Source organism: Prosopis cineraria, unplaced genomic scaffold, assembly GCF_029017545.1.
Source record: "Prosopis cineraria cultivar Desert tree isolate PC_DT_omini unplaced genomic scaffold, ASM2901754v1 PC2, whole genome shotgun sequence".
In the NCBI taxonomy this organism is placed as follows: Eukaryota; Viridiplantae; Streptophyta; class Magnoliopsida; order Fabales; family Fabaceae; genus Prosopis; species Prosopis cineraria.
The window spans coordinates 23,415,671-23,435,449 of NW_026555333.1; the positions used below are offsets into that span (position 1 = coordinate 23,415,671).

Sequence of the window (19,779 nt, forward strand, 5' to 3'; positions counted from 1 at the left end):
TTAAGGATTTAAGGTTTTTGTTGGGATTTACTTAATCTTCTCTAGCTATATGCATTTAGGAAGAATTGATCTAGGTCTTTCTAGTGTTTGTTTCATGTGGAAGTAAGCTGGACCCAATCTAAAATGGGCTTTATTATTACAATGTTATTAGACCCTTTGTTGATGAAATTTAGGCTTCTCAAGTATATATGAGCCTAAAAGCTTTTGGGTAGAAGTGGGGTATGAAGGTGGAGCAAGGGTATTATTAAGCTTTAACAATTAGTATCTCACAAGTCTATATGGCTTGCCATAATGGGCTTCTGAATTGAAGGAGTACTACAGCATGCTTGGGCTTTTGATGTCCATTAATTTTGTTTAATTTCCAAATTGTTTTCTATTACAAGTTTTAGCAACATAAGGTCCAAAAAAAAAAGAGTGAGGTCATATTTTAGATATATGTTTTACTTCCCCTCTTTATACTGATCCTTGGGGACAAGGATCTCTTTTAGGGGGAGTATATTGATACATGGGAATTAGGAATAGCAAGGGTAATTAGGGGAATTAGGGATAAAAGGGTAGCTTAACTATTTAGTTATATTCCTTTAAATAAGGTCTTATGGATGTAATGGGGTCTTATGAATTATGAAAATACCATCTCTCTCTCTCTCTATATATATATATATATTTCCTTTCTACCTCTATCACATTGAAAAAATGTTTTAAGAGTTAGATAAAAGTAAGGAGAGTATTGCTCTCTCAAACACTAGTGAGGGATATGTTCTTGTTGCTATTTTCATTTCCTTGTAATCTTGTTTCAATATTAGGGAATGGGGTTTTTACTGAAATAATTGACTTCTTTTTTGTAACATTAATTCAGTTATTCTAAATTAATATCAAAACCTTAGAATTTCTCTTATTTTGTTAGGTCTTACGTGTATATTCTATTTAGGAAGTTATTATATAGAAAGAGCTCTATCATAATACTAAATCAATAGTTACGTTTCATAAGTTTCTAACTATTTCTAAATTTGTTCATGGAAATATGAAAGAGATCTAGAGAGAGATATACTATAATGAAATCAACAACATAAATATTTACCTTTTATCCATGAAACAGGTGCTGTTTAATGACGTGCTAAATGATCTCTGCCAATCAATCATGCTTGTTAACGAAAGATAGAAGGTCACGCTTTCGCATATGAGGCACTTCAATAAGGCCATGAGATAGAAATTTCATATTAGGGCAGTCATCTATGTTCATTTTATCAAGTATTGGGAAATTCAAAGTGGAATGCCCTGTGTAAAAGCATACAAGCCTTGGAAGAGATTCAAAAACAACCAATTTAAGTTTCTCAAACTTCATTTCCATGCAACTACTACCTTCAATTCCATCATCTTCCTCTTGGGCCACTATTTTTCCAATTGAATCACATGTCGAGATGCTTAACGTCCCAAGCTCCTTCAAACTTTGAGCAGTCTTAGTTGTGAATAAATATTCCAATCCATGACATTTTATTACTATCAATCGTCGCAGACAGGTAAAGGATACTGAAGATTGTACTAGCTTTGTCAAGCTAGGGCATCTTTTTACATGTAAGTACTTGAACTTTCTTTGGAGTAGTGAATTCATGCAATAGTGCTCTAACCCTATGTAGTTAAGGCTAGGCAAATCCTCTAACCTCAGTTCTATTAATCTTAACTCATCAAATCCAAGTTTAAGTGTTGGAGAGAATATCTCATAGAGGTCACTACAAGCCACAATAAGGGCAGATATATTAGGTAACTTGTGAAGGATTCCCAGCAGAATCCACTTGGCTCAGTGACATTGTGAAAGCAATGCATTCGAAGGCATTTTATTCCTTTAGAAGCATGTGCAACATTATGAACTAAGATGTCTTCATCTTCCTTAGTGAGCAATAGTTCCTTCTCGTGCTTGATATACTAATTAAGAAGCAAAAGGAAAACATGCATGGGATCAATAATAGGATTGATCATTGGTAATTTAATTTGATTCTTAATGTTTTGGAAAGGCTAAATGATTTGAGTCTATCATTTGACTACATGATAAAGTAAACATGAGACTCTTATTACCAAAAAAAAAAAAGGAAGAACATACTCAAGTATGTCAGTAAGCTAAAACTCATCGTCTAATTAGGATGACTTAAGCATGTATACCCTTTTCTTTTTAAATTGTTTGCTCTTAATTACCATTTCATACTAGGATTAAATATGTGTAAACTGAAAGTTTAAGGCCAAAAATCATTAACTCAGCTTAAGGCATGTTTGTGTAAGTTAATTTTAAAAAAGAAAGCAAAGTGATTTTCAAGTTTTCTGAAAAAGTGTGATGTTAAGTAGCTCAACTCATTATAAAATCTTTAAACAATAAAGGACTTAAAAAGCACTTTTCAAGAAAGTCATTGTTTTAAAAAGCTAATGCAATATAACTTATCAAAATATCCTAAAAACATATTTTCTCCCTCGAAAGTGATTTCAAATATGATGAAATAAAATTTACAAAAATAGCCATCTTTAGCTTAATTAAAATCTTTTTTTCAAGACTTAAACACTCAGCCCTTAATTGCAAACTTTAGGGAAGGGTGTAACCCCTACAAAAAGGAGAAAACATAATATATATGTGAGAATGGTGAAAATAACCTGTTTCTTTGTGGGTAAGGATTGATAATCATTTGAAGTACTGATTTCATCCTTAGTTCCATTGTAGCTTTGGGATGTTAATGTGAATATCTGCGACTTATTGAACTCACCACAATGATAAACACTTAGAATCATTAATTTAGGGCATAGTAGTTTCATTCTGCCAAAGCAAACATACTTTAGCTTAGGCAAAATGCCAAGGGTCAATTTGGTTAAATTTGGCAACACAAACTCTTCAGTACCTCCTTCTTCAGATGCTTTATGCTTTCCAACAATTTCCACAAGTGCCCCACAATTTTTTATTCCAAGAGTTTCAAGATTTCTTGTGAGAGAAGCTAATGGAAATAGAATTTACAAGCAATCACAATCAGTGACATACACAGATTGAAGATTTTCAAAGCACAAAATCCCTTGAGGATTCTCATTCCATATATGCTTCATATTTGGAAGCTTGTCTAAAGTCAATTGAAGATTTTTCCATTTGGGTTCTAGCTTTGTCTTGGCAATTTTCACATCAAATATGGCCACCACTGAGTTGCAACTTCGAACTTTCAATTCTTTCAAGTTCTCCAAGTAAGGAAGCAAATTTGCCGGAATTACAATTGATAAAAATTCACAATTCTTGACCACTAAGGATTTCAAATTTTGAAAGCTCTTGTCCAGTAGCTGATTTTCCCTACTAGACCACAATTTCTTAATCTCAGGATACTTGGATAGTTCCAAAGATTGTACCTATAAAATTAAAATAAAAAGTGAAAAATAAAAGCAAGAGGGAAGTGAGGTGTCTAATATAGATATTTAATTTTTCATCACCAATGTTCTCAAAATTTGAATGGTAGTAGTAGAATTTTGCCATGCCATGCATGTTTCCTCTAGCCATTCTATATGTGAACTTTTCAGAGGATAAAAGAGCTAATTTACTTTAATAAAATCATTAAGATTAGAGTGATATGTAAAGTAAATTGGATAATATAAAAATTAATACGCACCGAAAGGATAAACATTTTTAGTATTGTAGCATTCAAGTCCCCTTTCCAATAGCAGTTCTTCTCTTCTTCTTCTCCTCCTCCTCCTCCCTTAAGCACTTGTAAATTTGGTGCAGTCGTTGTGACTTGCTTACAAAATTTTGCCATATTTGGGCAATCTTTCACTATCAATTTCTCAAGTGATGGGAACTTAAAGGCATGGATGCTGTAGAAACTAGAGAGTTGTGGTAGACTCATTAGTTCTAAAGTGATCAATTTGCTAAAATAAACAATCTTGCGATTGCCTTTTGTTTCTCCTTCTTCATCATTCTGTTATGCTACAATTTCCTCTAGACTCTCACATTCAATTACCTTTAAAGATATAAGTTGGACCATGCTTTTTGCTGTTGAAAATCCCATCAAGCTTTCCAATCCTCTGCATTTACGTACTTCAAGAGATGTCAAGTGACTGAGAGTCACTGAGGATGGAGCTAAATTGATCAATGTATGACATTCTATGATATTCAAATTCTCTAAACATTGGAGAACTAGATCTATTTCAAATCCTATATCCTTAAGATAAGTCAGATAGTGCAGCCTCAAGGATTTAAGCTGGACAATAGTACCAATGTTTTCTTGTGTCTCAAGGTTTACACTTAATTCTTCCATGTCACAGTCATGCAATGTGAGCCTTTCAACACAAGGCATTCTGTTGAGAAACTGATAGAGAATATCAGCTGAAGAACATGAAACCAATGCAAATTCTTTCATATGGTTCATACGATAACTTTTGAAGTGATTTAGTAGCCTCTTCGCTTCATCCTCGCTTATTGCCATATATTCTAAGTTAGAGATCATCTACAAATAGGATGAAACATGTACATTATTATTTAATAAAAGGATGCCAAAATGGAAAAAGAAATTGAAGTGAAAAAAAAAGAGTCAAGTACCTCTTCAGGCAAGAAGATTGAGTCTCCTTGTAATTTTATGCGTAATGCTTCCAGATTATCACAACATTTCACTGATAGCTTTTTCAAATTTGGCCACTCTAAACTATATCTCCCCTTACAAAAACTCTTCAGTTCTGGGAGGTAATCCATTGCCATATAGGTTAGTTTAAGAAACTTAAATGGAATACCGTTTTGACTTGATTCATCATTCCATGGATTGCCTACAATTACTTGGATACAAGCACAATCAAAAACAGTGAGGGAATCCAATTGTTGAAGATCTTTAGCTATTGAAACTGGAAATAAGTATTTCAACTCATCACATTTAATAACCTCGATATTATGCAACCTCTTGAAATTCAAGTTATCACATTTATTAGGGTCTATCTTCCATACAAACTGAAGCTCTTCAAGATGCTGTATTTGAAGAACCTTCAAGCAAGATTCATATTTAACAGATTCTGCTATGCCTTGCAAATCAAAGATGACTTGGAGCTTATTACAATGGACAATCTTCAAGCTCTCTAGCCTATCATATCTTAACGCCATGTGTTTAGGAAAAACTTCTTTAAGCACTTTGTATTGCTCAAGAAACACAGAATTTAGACGAGGAAAGGAATCTCAACTAACTTCTTTAGACCATATACTCTTTAAATTGTCCATCTCGGTAAGATGGATTTCCTCTAACATAAGAAATACAGGAACTTTCTGAGGTATAAATTAAGCATATCAGAAAATAAATTTAATATCTTAATGGCTAATAATCTATCAAATTTATAAAAGAAAACCTCAAGCATAAAAAATACAATTGATTGTGGCCTATATACTTACCCCTGCTTCATTTTCAAATATTCCCTCCATCTTCTTACATCCACATACAGACATGCTTTTGAGATTTTGCAAACTAGTAGTCATGGAAGATGATAATAAATATTTTATTTCCTTGCAATTTTTAACATTCAGTTTCATTAACTTGTCAAAGGGTTTTGACCTGCTGGAGTTACATATCCTGTGTATGTTGATTGTAGATAGCTTTAAGCTCTCTAAGTTGGGAACTTCATCCTGCATTACCAGTAATTATACTATAGTCAATTGTGTGAGTTTAAAAAGGTAATCAAAGTTGAAGCAATGTCACAGATATAACTGATCATTAAATGTGATGAGCTTTAAAATGTAGAAAAATTTATCAAGAAATAAGCATGTATGCGCTATATTCCAAAGTTAAAAGTAATACAGATAATATATCAATGACTTTTCAAAGCAAAATATCTATCAAAATAAATAGTCGAATATAAATATACCTCTTTATTGAAAAGATATATCTCATTACTTCCACTTCCAGCCTCATCATCGAAGTAGACTCCAAAAAATTTTAACAAATTTTGCAGTGCCAAAGAGCATAATTTGGGGAATTTTACATTAACATCACCCCCAAATTTTTGTTTCTTATGCACAATATTCTTCATAGCATCACAATTAGAAACATCAATTGTTTCTAGATTACTGAGGAGCTTAACCATGGAAAAGGAGAAGATACTTTTTAACTTAGCACAACTCTCAATCTTGACAACTTTTAGATTTGAAAATGATGTGCTTGAAAGCATACTAAGTTTATTGGAGATTATTCTCTTCATTTTCTTTGACTCTTTGAGATAAAGTGATTCTAGGTTTGGGAAAGCATCTTCAGGATCTGGCAGTTCATCCTTGAAATTGATTATGTATTTCATGTCTGAATTCTTTACGATGGCCAATTGTTTCAAGCATGGAAATCCTTCCAAATTCAACTCATAAAACATATCTTGAACACCATTCAACTCCCCCAATAACATTTTTTCTACTCCTCTAAACAACATCTTAATACCTTTTCGAGAGTGAATAAGTTTGTTTTCTTTTATCTGTAGTGCCAAAACTCTTGATACTTCATCCTTATCTGAAGAAACGAAATCAAAGATAAAAAATGTTACATTTAATAATAATTAATAAATATTACAAATTAACTTACTTAAAATGTTTATTAAATTAATATTTGATTTAAGTATAATTGATTCCCAAGACATAGTTTCATCCCTACATAAAGACCTGGCATCTTGAATTCTCTCGGAAGAAGTGTCTCAGCATCTCCAATGACAATCTTGTATCTATCTAAGTTTCTAAGGATCAAGTTCTTTGGCCAAACTTTGACACTTGGTATGCATATATCCAGATTTTTCAATTGATACAAGTGCCTTAACTCTGCAAGAATAGCATTTCCACTTTCATTTTCATTGCTCTCCCACCTCACATTATTTCTTATATATAGTTCTTCCAAATTATTCAAACTTGACAACACTTTAGGTGGAATCCTTTTAAGTTTAAAGCAATTACTAATGTCAAGCAATTGCAACTTACATAATTGGCCTAATTTAGATGGTAAATGTTCAAATTTAGATCCTGAAAGGCATAAAATCCTTATTTCTCCAGGTCTACCACAAAGGATATGTCAACTAACATGCATTGCTCTAAACAAAGCATTCTCAAATTTTTCAAGTATTTGATTGAAGTAGGAAACTTTGACAAATCAATGCTAGTCAATATCAATGCTTTGAGTTCCCTCATTCCACTAAAAAATCTTGATGGTATGCTGAACAAAGTATCAAGACTTTCTATATGAAAAATGTTGAGTTTAAGACAACTTACAGAATCTGGAAGCTTATCTTTGATATGATAGTTTTGTATAGATATAGCACTATGCATTTTAAATTCATTTTTATGAGGCCACTCATGTAGCTCTCCTTTTTGCATGGTAAATGAATGCCGCTCCTTTGATGATATTGATAGGGCAACCTCAAGAATCATGTCATGCATGTTGAAGCGATCAATAGAATAACTGTTCAATAACAAACTTGAGTCTTTAAGCTTTTCGATCAATTTGAATACTCTTGCACGAGCTTCCTTAATCGTGAGGAACATTTCAAATATGCCCAAACCAATGTAGTACTTCACCAGGTCCATAATTTGGGGATGATGACCCAATTGAGCACACAGCAAGAAAGTAGACTTGAGCTTTTCATTCTCTAGATGATGAAAGCTTAATTTTGTTGAGAACTCCACGGATTCAGCCACCTCAGTAAATTCTTTCCTTTCAAGCTGTCCAAGTGTGTCCTTCCACTCCAAGTAGTTCTTGTTTCTCAGTGTCCTTCCAATTGTGACAACTGCTATGGGTAACCCACCACACTTGTTAGAAATTTTTGTTGCTAGTGGTCCAAACTTGAGACTTTTATTAGCAACTCTAGCCACCTTTCTCAGCAACTTCTCTGCCTCCTCATCCTGCAAGCCTTCTATGAGGAAATTTGAGTTTTCTTTCACATCCATTTTATCTGACAACACCTTTTTACTTCTTGAAGTCAGTAAAACTTTGAACATTTTTACCACTTCCTTCTTTTTTGGGACACCACTACCACTTGTGGCTTTATCACTCACTGATTTGTTTGCTGTTTGTTCATTCATAACCCTATTACCTGCTATAGAGTTTGTTTTCTTAAAATTATCTTTAGTAGAATTTGACCTTGGAATGATATCATCTACAGGTATCCCCAACATGTTCAAATCCAATTCAGCCCATAAATCATCAAGGATCACAAGAGTATTCCTCTTTTCCATCTTAAAGATATATCTTAAACGACTTGCTCTTCCAATCTCAGTTTCGTCATCTAATCTCGTACCCAATTGATCAGCTAGTTGGCCTTGAATTTTCCTTATATCTGGGTTTCTTGTCACACTCGCAAAGACAACCACATCAAACAGACTATCATCTCGAGCATCCCTAACCGCCTTCCAAACCAAAGTGGTTTTACCAATCCCTCCCAATCCATAAATCCCAATCATACTATTGGTAGAATCTCTCAACACCTTTGTAATTTTGTCCGTGACCACATTTCTCGAGTCAAAGCTTTCAAAATCAACTTCTAAGAAAATGAAATCTATCGCTATGGGACGCAACCCAGAAGTAAGTCCATCAGAGAAGGAAGCTTTGGTAAGAGTATTGTCCACTTTCCTTGCCAAGCTATAAGCTGTTCTACCTAAACGATGCCTTATTCCAGGTTTAGGTAAAGTCAAAATGCCTTCTTTGAATGAACACACTGCACGTAAGCGATCTTTGTCGTTCAAGAACTCGTCATTTTTAGTGAGTAAGTCTTCCACTTCTTCCAACCATTTTGAAACATTCTCTGCGATATCCTTGCCATGTCGTATTTCATCTTCAATGCGACGTTGTACTGTCTCTTTTCTACCCCGCAGGACCTGGATTGAATTCTTTAGCTTCTCTGCTTCATATTCATACTGGAAAAAGCTCACAAATTGTTCCTCTAATATTTGCTTGAGATGCTCTTTTGCTTTCTCTTGTAAAGAAGAAGATAGTTCCTTTATAATGAGGGTAACAAACTCCATATTCATTCCACTCCCTCAAAAGCAAAAAAAAAAAAATTAAAATGGAGTTCTAACGTGTAAATACCAACATTTTAAAAAAGTAGACGGAATGATAAACTAATTGAAAAGTGAATTTGAAAAGTGAGATATTATTTAACTATACTACCTCAAGTTTAATCTTTTAATCTTTTATTTAAAAAATAGTTAATACATTAAAAATATAATTATCATTTAAATAATAATAATAATTAGATATCAAATTTTCAATATTATAAATTGAATAAGTAAACATGCTAATTTTTAACATTAATGTATAATAAAAATTACAAATCTTTATCATATTTTTTTAAAATTACAAATTAAAAAAGTACAAATAATTAGAGATCAAGTTTTTAGCATTATAGATCAAATTTTATGTTATTTAAAATCTTTATCACATTTTTTAAATATTTTAAATATATTACATTTGTATAATAAAAATTATAAATAATCATCAATTAATATCTTTTTTAGTAATTGTACATTCATAAGCACATTTTACTATCATAATCCAAACAACTTTCAGTTTACTAAACTGACTTTTAAAAAAATATATTCAAACACAAATTTCGTTATAACAATTGATTTTCACTAAACTGACTTTTGTTAAATGAGCTTTTAGTAAATGAACTTTTGACAAATTGAAAATCAAACACACACTAAATCGGTCAATTACTTCTTAAAGTGATTTTTTTAGATTTATAAATACTACATATTTTATTAGTGTTAAGTAGTACTTCTCTTAAAAATAAAATATTTTAGAGATATATACAAAAAAATTAATTAATTTATAGTTTCCGTAAATTTTATAATCAAAATAAAATTTTATAGTATATAACTCTAAAATAAATTAAATATAAATATAATTATTTAAAATAAAAAATTATAAAATTATTTTTTATTAATTGCACTCATTTTTTTGATAGAATTTAATTGAACTTAATTACATCAAACTTGAATGTTGAATAACAAAATTTTACAAATATGAAAAGGATAAGTAGAAAAAAATTCATGTCTATATTGAAATTGAAATTATTCATTTCGCAACAAAAATATTTAAATTTTATACATTAAATTAAAGAAAAATTTTATATGGTCCCAATTAATAATAAGGAACTTATTTCTAATTAAATTCTAAAAATTTGTGGCAAAGCTTTCAAGTCCTATGAAACTTAGTTATAATTAATTTATCATATGAAATATCACAAATAACCTTAGATTTACATCCATTTGACTAGAGTTGACTGACATTGACCGACCACTAGCTGGCATTAACTGGTCAAAAATGATTTTTTTGATATTATTTTTTAAAAAAACATTAATATTTTAATATTTGTAAATGAAATATAATAGATTAATGAGTAAATTAAATTTTCAATATTTACAAGTGAAACATCTTGCATAAACAAGCCAACCTCTTTCAGGATAAATGCTTTAATATATGCAAATTAAATTCCCAAATTTACAAGTTAAAATTTTTAAATTTAAAAGTAATTCTTCAAAAAAGAAATTAAAGCATTAATATTTATAATTCAATCTTTTAAATTTACATGTCAACTTCATAGATTTACAAATGAACTTACATAATTTTTGCATTGGTTCTTTAAATTTTACAAATTGATTTACAAAATTTTCAAATCATTCTATGAAATTTCTAGTATAAACATTTTTCACTTTATTAAGTTCAAATTTCTATATTTGGCATACGAATTTAAAAGGATGTCTTATAATTGAAAAAATTGACTTGTATTATAAATTTTGAAGAACCATTATAATAATTATGTAAATTTATGTTTAAATCTTCCGAGTTCACATGTAAGTTTAAGATATTGAATGGTAAGAATAAAGTATTAATTTTTTTAAAAAAATTTACTTCTAAATTTAAGATGTTTCACTTATAGTTGTAAATATTAACTTATTAATTGAGAAAATTACATATAAATCTCATATATATAAAATAAAAAAACTTATTTATAGAGAAGTCCCATTTGGCTAATATCCATGGAACTTAGTTGTATATAATTTCCTTATAAAAAGACTCAAATATCCTTGAACTCATCTCCCTTTGACTAACACCGATGGCCAAGGTTCGTTGCCTGATCAGATTTATTTAAAAAATTATTTTTATTGAAATATTAACATTTTAATATTTATTAGTCAAATATCACAAATTTACAATTAAATTTTCAAGATTTATCACTCAAACTTCTTATATTTACAAATCAAACTCTTACAATATTAATATTTAATATTTACACGTCAAACTCAGCAAATTTACCAATCAATTATCTTAAATTTACAAGTAAATAACTAAAAAACCCTATAAGTCAACTCATAAATTTACAAATGAATTTACATAATTTTTGGATTTGTTCTTCAAATCTTAAAACATTTATTTGCAAAATTTTCAAAATCATCCTATTAAATTTACGAGTAGGCAAAGTGTTCTTTATCTTATTAAGTTATAAATTTTTTAAGTTTATCTTTCAAATTGAAAACGATGCCATATAAATTTAAAAAGTTGGCTTGTAATTTGTAAATCAATTTGAAAAATTTTAAAAAATCATTTTACAAAAATTATGTAAGTTCACTAGTAAATCTACTATCTTAATTTAAGGGATTGACTTGTAAATATTAAAGTATTATCATTTTTAAAAATTTACTCATAAATTTAAGATACTTGACTTGTAAATTTGTGAAGTTTGATTTGTAGATATTAAATTATGAATATTGTAAATAGTTGACTTATAAATGTAAGAAGTTTGAGTTGTAAATCTTGAAGAGTTATTTTTAAATTTGTAATTTTTGACTTGTAAATATTAAAGAGAAAACACAATATTAATTCATATAGTTTTATCGCGCTTTGTTATTGACCCCTATACTTTATTTTTATTGCTCTAGGCTCCTATAGTTTCTCTTGTCTACAATGTTTGTCTATCTATTTTCAAATATGCTCAGTGGAGTGACAATTTAGTGCTAATAATGTTAAATTACCTTACATGTAGCTAATGGCATTAAATCTTATGCTAAATGTTAAAATAAGAAAGAAAAAGAAAGAGTAATCACAAAATACCATCATATACTTGATTGAAAAGTTCATGGGACTAATAACTGGATCAAACTATATAACAATTATTTGTAAATAATCATTATATAGATGCCAACTATGTAATGGTTAAAAATCTATATATAGTTTTATTAGAAAATATAGTGCTAACATATATAATGGTTAAAAATTATTATATATTAGCAAAAATAACAATTATATAGAGGCTATTTTTTAATAGTAAAAAAATAACAATCAATGGCTTCAAAATAAGGAAAAAAAATAAAACAAAGTATCTTGATGCAGCAAATGAAAACAAAACAGAGACGAAGAGACAAGTTCAAAGTCAGTAAAAATGAATAAAATAGAATATAACATTCATTTGACATGCAGTGAAATGATGTTAATTGCATGCTAGATAAATTAACATTGTTGGTGCCACATCATCATCCTCTGAGCATATTAAAAAATAGAGGAACTAATATTACAAATGAAAAAAAAAATTATAGAGAGGCCTAAAGCAAAAGAAAAAAAGTACAAGGACTAATAATAAAATACATTAAAATTATAAGGGCCAATAATTATATTTTTTAAAATATTAAAATATAATTAATATGATTGCTTTTAATAAGAGGATAAATGTGAGCAATCCAAAAAATAATAATAATTGTTTAAATAAAAAATATTTGTTTCAAAACAAATTGGGCGGTTAACGGTATCCAATCAATGCCTGTTATTAATCGATCGATGTTAGTTAAAGGGAGTAAGTTTAAGGGAATATTTGGATTTTTTACGAGGAAAACTAATTATAACCAAGTTTCATAACATTTAAGAATATTTTCACAAATTCATAAAACTTAGTCATAATAAATTTTTTATGTGACACATATATGTAATTTTCCCTTTATATTATGAATTATTAACAAGCCTCCAGGTGTGTAAATTACAATGTTATCCAAACTGCAAGACATCGGTCTTGGGTTTGAGTTCTATTTTTATTGTACATTAGCATTGGAGTAATTGAGAAAATTGTGATAAAAAAATTAAATGACATATCTTATAAATAAAACTAAAAAAAATCCTTCTATTTATTTTATAAAATAGATAAGGGGGAGTATAACTTAAATCTCAATGGCCTCTTTTACCCGGAAACATCTTCAGCGCTCATCCTTTATGAGCACCATTGCTTATCACTCCTAATGAGATCTAGACTGTCCATATTAAATATGAAGAGTCTAGATTTAAAGCTTTTAATTATATTTTTTATTTATATTATTAAAATAAAATTTATGAAGTTTGTAAAATTTTTTAATAAATCTGCTTATCACTAATTTGGATAATGCTAATTTAATTTGGATAGTTCAAATGTAATATTAAATTTTTTTACAATTTTTATAAATTGAATATCCATATTTACTTTGGATGGTTTAGACTTAAAATTTTTAACTTATAATTTTTTTAAAAAAGATTTTTTTGAAAGTGACCAGTGAGAAATTATCTTTATTTTTAATATTATATTTACTAAATTAAAAATTTTAAATATTTTAAATATTAAATTAGACCATCTATATGAATATATTTATTTAAAATTTATTTAATAGACATACAAAGATTATAAATTAAAAGCTTTAAATCTAGATTTTTCAGGTTAAATCTGGATAGCCCAATCTCATCATGGCAATAAACAACATAATACCCATGGCCTAGATTAGCACCCAAGTTGGACCTTTTATCCTCAACTCTCTCTCTCTCACACATCATTGTTGACACTCCCATTCGCTCTCCCACCTCCATCTCAATATACTTGAGTTGGATTATGAAACAACCTCTTCTTAGAACTAACTTTACCGTATCAAAACAAGAGCTAGCTTCAATGCTCATCATATAAATAAATATTAAGAGCTCATTATTTTTAAACCGGTCAAATTTAATTTTTATGGCCTTGATTTATAATTTTTCAACGAGTGATTTTTAAATAAAAAATTATTTTTAAAAAAATTAACAATTAAGAGATTTTTTTTATTTTAAATTTTATATGCATTAAAATATTTTTTTAAAAAAAATAAAAGTAAAAAGCTGTAAATTTGGACTATCCAAATTAGATCTGAATGATCTACAATAGTTGAGCTCTCAGTGCTCATCTATAACCTATCAAACCCATGAAAATGATTATTACTGATATAACATTAAACCTTACCCAAAAATAGTTTTCAACTAAATCCAAAAACTTCTCAGATCGAGCCATGGTTGACAGACGGGTGATATAACTATGAGACTTACATATACGTCTTTGAAAAAAAAATAAAAATAAAAAGAATAAAAATAAATCGGTTCGCTCTGAGCTGGGGGAGAGAAAGTGGGTTTAGTATTGTTTGAGTTGTGAGTTAGAGGGAATTAGAAGTTCAGTACACATAGATCAAATATATATGGCTTACTGGTTTATCCATTTATATGAAGCGGCTTGAGTACTGTTTGCTACATGCTGCAGAGCTTCTTCGGCGAACCAGACGAATGATTCAGAAATTTCTCTGGCAACAATTACAGGGATCATCGATCATTAATAGATAAGCAAAGAGATCTAATCTAAAGAACAAGGAAACAAATTAACCAATTTATCTGGGAGACACAACCTACCAAAGTGCGATTTGCCTTGTGATGAGATTCATCTCCGCTTTGATGTAGTGCCCGTGAACGATATGACTTCTGAAGGAGATGAAATTTATGACAATCAATAAGTTGACTTTATTTAATGCTTGCCAACGTTTTCATGATTTTTAATTCTAGGCTCAAAACTAATATATTCGTAACATCAATAATTTAAATTTTAATCCATGCTAGGAAGTATCGAGATCTGAATCTATCTGTCACGTGAAGACAGACACTAGAGTACAAAAATGTAAGAAAAATATAATTAGATATATTTTATTAAATAAAATAAAATGTATCATATGTGTGCACGGCATAAAAAATCATATCGCCAAGACGCTTGCCGATTTGTAAAGTTATTAAAAAACTGAAAGTTTTTTCCAATATATATATATATATATTGTATTGCTTAGCGCGTTACACTATTCATGACCTAGCTAATATGCGACGCTTTCAAAGTTTTATTATATATTGATGATATATTACGGGTAATCTACGTTCTTTTTGTGGGTTAACAGATATTTTTACTCTTAAATTATTTAAATTATTTTTTGAAGAATGCCCAATATCTTAAATATTTTATTATGAAAAATTTTTCTTGAGGTTAAATATGTAACATTGACCATTAAGTTAGATGAGAGAGAAAGGAATTTGAGTAAGAATTGCAAGGTGGCATGCTAGAAGGATCTTTGTTGGAGTCTAGAATACACAAGCTCAAAAATTCATTCACCTCGCTCTTGTCATCTTACCTTCATCTTGGCTTCCTTTCAACACTATCACCGATTCCCATAGTGACCGACAATCACCGTCGTCGCTTCGTAGGTCTGCTTCAAGCACACCGCCAAAATCTCAAAAGCCAAAGTCTATTACGATAGCCTGGTCGACCATGTCCATGTATGCTCTACGAAACAAGGTCAATTCGATGGCAAACAGATTGAAGGAGTGGAAGCTCCAAAACCATGTTAATTGCTCTGCTAATTGCTAATGTGCTGCACTAGGGAGGGTTGGAATACTAGGATCAACGTTGGACACCACAGGGCATTTGTAGGTCAAATTTCTTACTCCCTTACCCAGTTAACGGTCAACGTGTGAGTTTTTAACATTGGGCAAAAATTTCTACTTTCACTATTATAAAAATAGAATTTAATAGCATATATTTTATAGCAATTAAAAATGAAACGCTATTAAAATGAAAGCTGAAATGTATTAATGAAACACCACCGCTTATCAATTATTTTTTATTTATAATTTTTTTAAAATAACAAGAGGTGGCGTTTCTTTTATGAAATGCCACAACTTGTTATCAATAAACAATTTTGTGGCATTTCAAAATGAAACGTCACCTAATAGTTATGATGATTACAAAAAATAATTTTATTTATTATGATAATTAAAATTATTGTTACTACACTTATTAAAACAATTATTATAATAATTCTTGAAATATTATTATTAATTTTAGAACATATTATAATATAAATTAAGTAGTTACTTAATAATCATTATTAATATATCATAACAATTTAAAACTAAAAATATAAAATTACAAATATATTTTTTCAACATTTATTTCATAATAAATACAATATTTAAAAAATAATTTATTTAACTAATCTTAGGCAATGATTTCTTCTTAACAAAATGCCACCTAATAAATGAGAGAGGTGGCGTTTTTGAGTAATAGAAACACCACCTCTCCCACATATATTAAATTTTTTATTAATTAACATTATTTTTAAAATATATAGTTATTAAATTTTATTTATTGATTGTAAAATAATAAAAAAAATATTTAAATGAGAGATGTGAGATTTTCAAGTGATGGAAACACTACCTCTTTCTTATATATTAAACTCTTTTTAAAGTAATATTATTTTTAAAATACATATCTAATAATATTTATCAAATATTAAATATTAAATAAATTATTTAAATGACATAGGTGGTATTTTAAAATAATAGAAACGTCACCTCTCTCATATATATTAATTTTTTAATTAATAAATATTATTTTTGAAATATATAGTTACTAAATTTTATTTATTAAATATAAAATAATAAAAAATTATTTAAATAAAAGAGGTAATGTTTTCAGGTGATGAAAATGATACCTGTTTCTTATTGATTAAACTTGTTTTAAATTAATATAATTTTTAAATATATATATATATAAAATAATTTTTGCCAAATATTAAACATTAAAAAAATTATTTAGCTGAGAGAGGTGGCGTTTTTAAGTAATAGAAACGCCACCACTCTCATATATATTAAATTTTTTATTAATTAATAATATTATTAAAATATATAATTATTAACTTTTATTTATTAAATATAAAATAATAAAAAATTATTTAATTGATAAAGTTTTGTCTTATAGATTAAAGTCTTTTGAGTTAATCATTTAAATAATTTATTTAATATTTAATATTTGATAAACATTATTACATATGTATTTTAAAAATAATATTAATTTAAAAAGAATTTAATATATCAGAGAGAGGTGGCGTTTCCAAATAATAGAAACGCCACCTCTCTCATATGTATTAAATTTTTTATTAATTTATTTATTTTTAAAATACATAGTTATTGGAAACGCCACCTCTTTCTTATATATTAAATTTTTTATTAATTTATTTATTTTTAAAATATATAGTTATTAAATTTTATTTATTAATTGTAAAATAATAATAAAATATTTAAATAAGAGAAGTAACATTTTCAGATAATAGAAACATGACTTCTCTTTTATAGATTAAACTTTTTTTAAATTAATATTATTTTTAAAATATATATCTATATATAAAATAATGTTTACCAAATATTAGATATTAAATAAATTATTTAAATGAGAGAGATGGCCTTTTCGGAGTAATAGAAATGCCACCTCTCTCACATATATTAAATTTTTTATTAATTAATATTATTTTAAAAATATATAGTTATTAAATTTTACTTAGTGATTGTAAAATAATAAAAAATATTTAAATGAGAGATGTTAGGTTTTTAGGTGATGAAAACACCACCTCTCTCTTATAGATTAAATTCTTTTTAAATTAGTATTATTTTTAAAAAAATATATATATAAAATAATGTTTACAAATATTAAATATTAGATAAATTATTTAAACAATAGAGGTGGCATTTCTAGTAATAGAAATGCCACCTCTCTCACATATATTAAATTTTTTATTAATTATCATTATTTTTAAAATATATAGTTATTAAATTTTATTTAGTGATTGTAAAATGATAATAAAATATTTAAATGAGAGATGCGAGGTTTTCATGTGATGGAAACACCACCTCTCTCTTATAGATTAAATTTTTTTAAATTAGTATTATTTTTAAAATACATGTATAAAATAATGTTTACAAATATTAAATATTAAATAAATTATTTAAATGTGAGAGGTGGCATTTTTGAGTAATAGAAATGACACCTCTCTCACAAATATTAAATTTTTTATCAATTAACATTATTTTTAAAATATATAGTCATTAAATTTTATTTATTGAATGTAAAAAAATAAAAAAATATTTAAATGAGAGAGGTGAGGTTTTCAGGTGATGGAAACACCACCTCTCTCTTATAGATTAAACTCTTTTTAAATTAGTATTATTTTTAAAATATATATAAAATATTGTTTACAAATATTAAATATTAAATAAATTATTTAAATGAGAGAGGTGGCATTTTTGAATAATAGAAACGCCACCTCTCTCACATATATTAAATTTTTTATTAATTATCATTATTTTTAAAATATATAGTTATTAAATTTTATTTATTGATTGTGAAATAATAAAAAAAATTAAATGAGAGATGTGAGATTTTTAGGTGATGGAAACACCACCTCTTTCTTATATATTAAACTCTTTTTAAAATAATATTATTTTTAAAATACATATATAATAATATTTATTAAATATTAAATATTAAATAAATTATTTAAATGAGATAGGCGGCGTTTGCAAATAATAGAAATGCCACCTCTCTTATATATATTATTTTTCTAATTAATTAATATTATTTTTAAAATATATAGTTATTAAATTTTATTTATTAAATATAAAATACTAAAAAATTATTTGAATAGAAGAGGTAATGCTTTCAGATGATAGAAATGATACCTGTTTTTTATTGATTAAACTTGTTTTAAATTAATAAATTTTTAAATATATATATATATAAACTAATTTTTGCCAATCATTAAACATTAAAAAATTATATAATTGAGAGAGGTGGCGTTTCTAAGTAATAGAAGCGCCACCTCTCTCATATATATTAATTTTTTATTAATTAATAATATTATTAAAATATATAGTTATTAAACTTTATTTATTAAATATAAGATAATAAAAAATTATTTAAATAATAAAGGTTTGTCTTATAGATTAAAATCTTTGAGTTAATATTTTTAAAATATATATTATTAAATATAATTTATTTAATATTAAATATTTAAAATTGTTTAAATGAGAGAGGTGGCGTTTCTAGGTGATGAAAACGCCACCTCTCTCTTCAAAATTATATTTTATTAGTTAGTTTAATTTTTTAAAAAAATTATAGAGTGGTGGAAGAAATGCCACCACTGTGGTTTTTAATTATTTTTAAAAATTAAAGATATTTTTTAACTTTTGTTGAAACTTTCAAACCCTAATTTTTTTCATCTTAGTCATTCTCTATGTCTAGTCGTTTGGTCTTCTCTCTTGCAATCCATAAGTTATCTATTTTCTGATAGCTGAAGGTGCTTTCGTCATCTCCTCTTGCTAAGGTCGCTTGTACGTTTATATTAATAACATGTTCTTTTTTCATTTTTATTACCTCTTATTTACCTATCCACATACACATATATAGGTCTTTATGATTTGCTGTTGTTTATTTTCAATTAATAATTTTTCTTTCCACTATTGAAGGGTTTGTTCTTTTAATTTGCTAATAGACATATCTGTTGGTGAAACAATTCTCTGAGTATAAAGCTTTATTCAGATCTAGAAAATAGATAGTGACATCTTCAATCTTTTTACTTTTAGTGATAAATGGTTTGGTTTTGTCTAGTTTTGAACTTTTAAGAAGGTAATGATGATAATTTTT

The 19,779-nt window shown here is 27.6% G+C and overlaps 1 protein-coding gene across 14 annotated transcripts in view; it reads right to left on the bottom strand.

The window, feature by feature from the left end:
- LOC129298382 (probable disease resistance protein At4g27220) overlaps window positions 1–14,794 on the bottom strand; it is a 47,396-nt gene extending 32,602 nt beyond the window's left edge. The window contains exons 1-9 of one of the 14 annotated variants that reach the window (XM_054936871.1): window positions 14,673–14,794; window positions 14,474–14,566; window positions 7,226–8,988; window positions 6,411–6,479; window positions 5,541–5,611; window positions 4,550–4,770; window positions 3,624–4,457; window positions 2,635–3,366; window positions 1,079–1,920 (exon numbers count right to left, since the gene is read on the bottom strand). In XM_054936871.1, coding sequence (XP_054792846.1) covers window positions 6,441–6,479; window positions 7,226–8,980 — 1,794 coding nt within the window. In that variant the 5' untranslated portion in view covers window positions 8,981–8,988; window positions 14,474–14,566; window positions 14,673–14,794 and the 3' untranslated portion in view covers window positions 1,079–1,920; window positions 2,635–3,366; window positions 3,624–4,457; ... (1 more) ...; window positions 5,541–5,611; window positions 6,411–6,440. Of the gene's footprint in view, window positions 1–1,078; window positions 1,921–2,634; window positions 3,367–3,623; window positions 4,458–4,549; window positions 5,612–5,850; window positions 8,989–14,473; window positions 14,567–14,672 lie in introns of all 14 variants that reach the window. The other 13 variants (XM_054936864.1, XM_054936839.1, XM_054936834.1 and 10 more) reach the window with 13 other exon arrangements.
- Window positions 14,795–19,779: the final 4,985 nt, after the last annotated feature.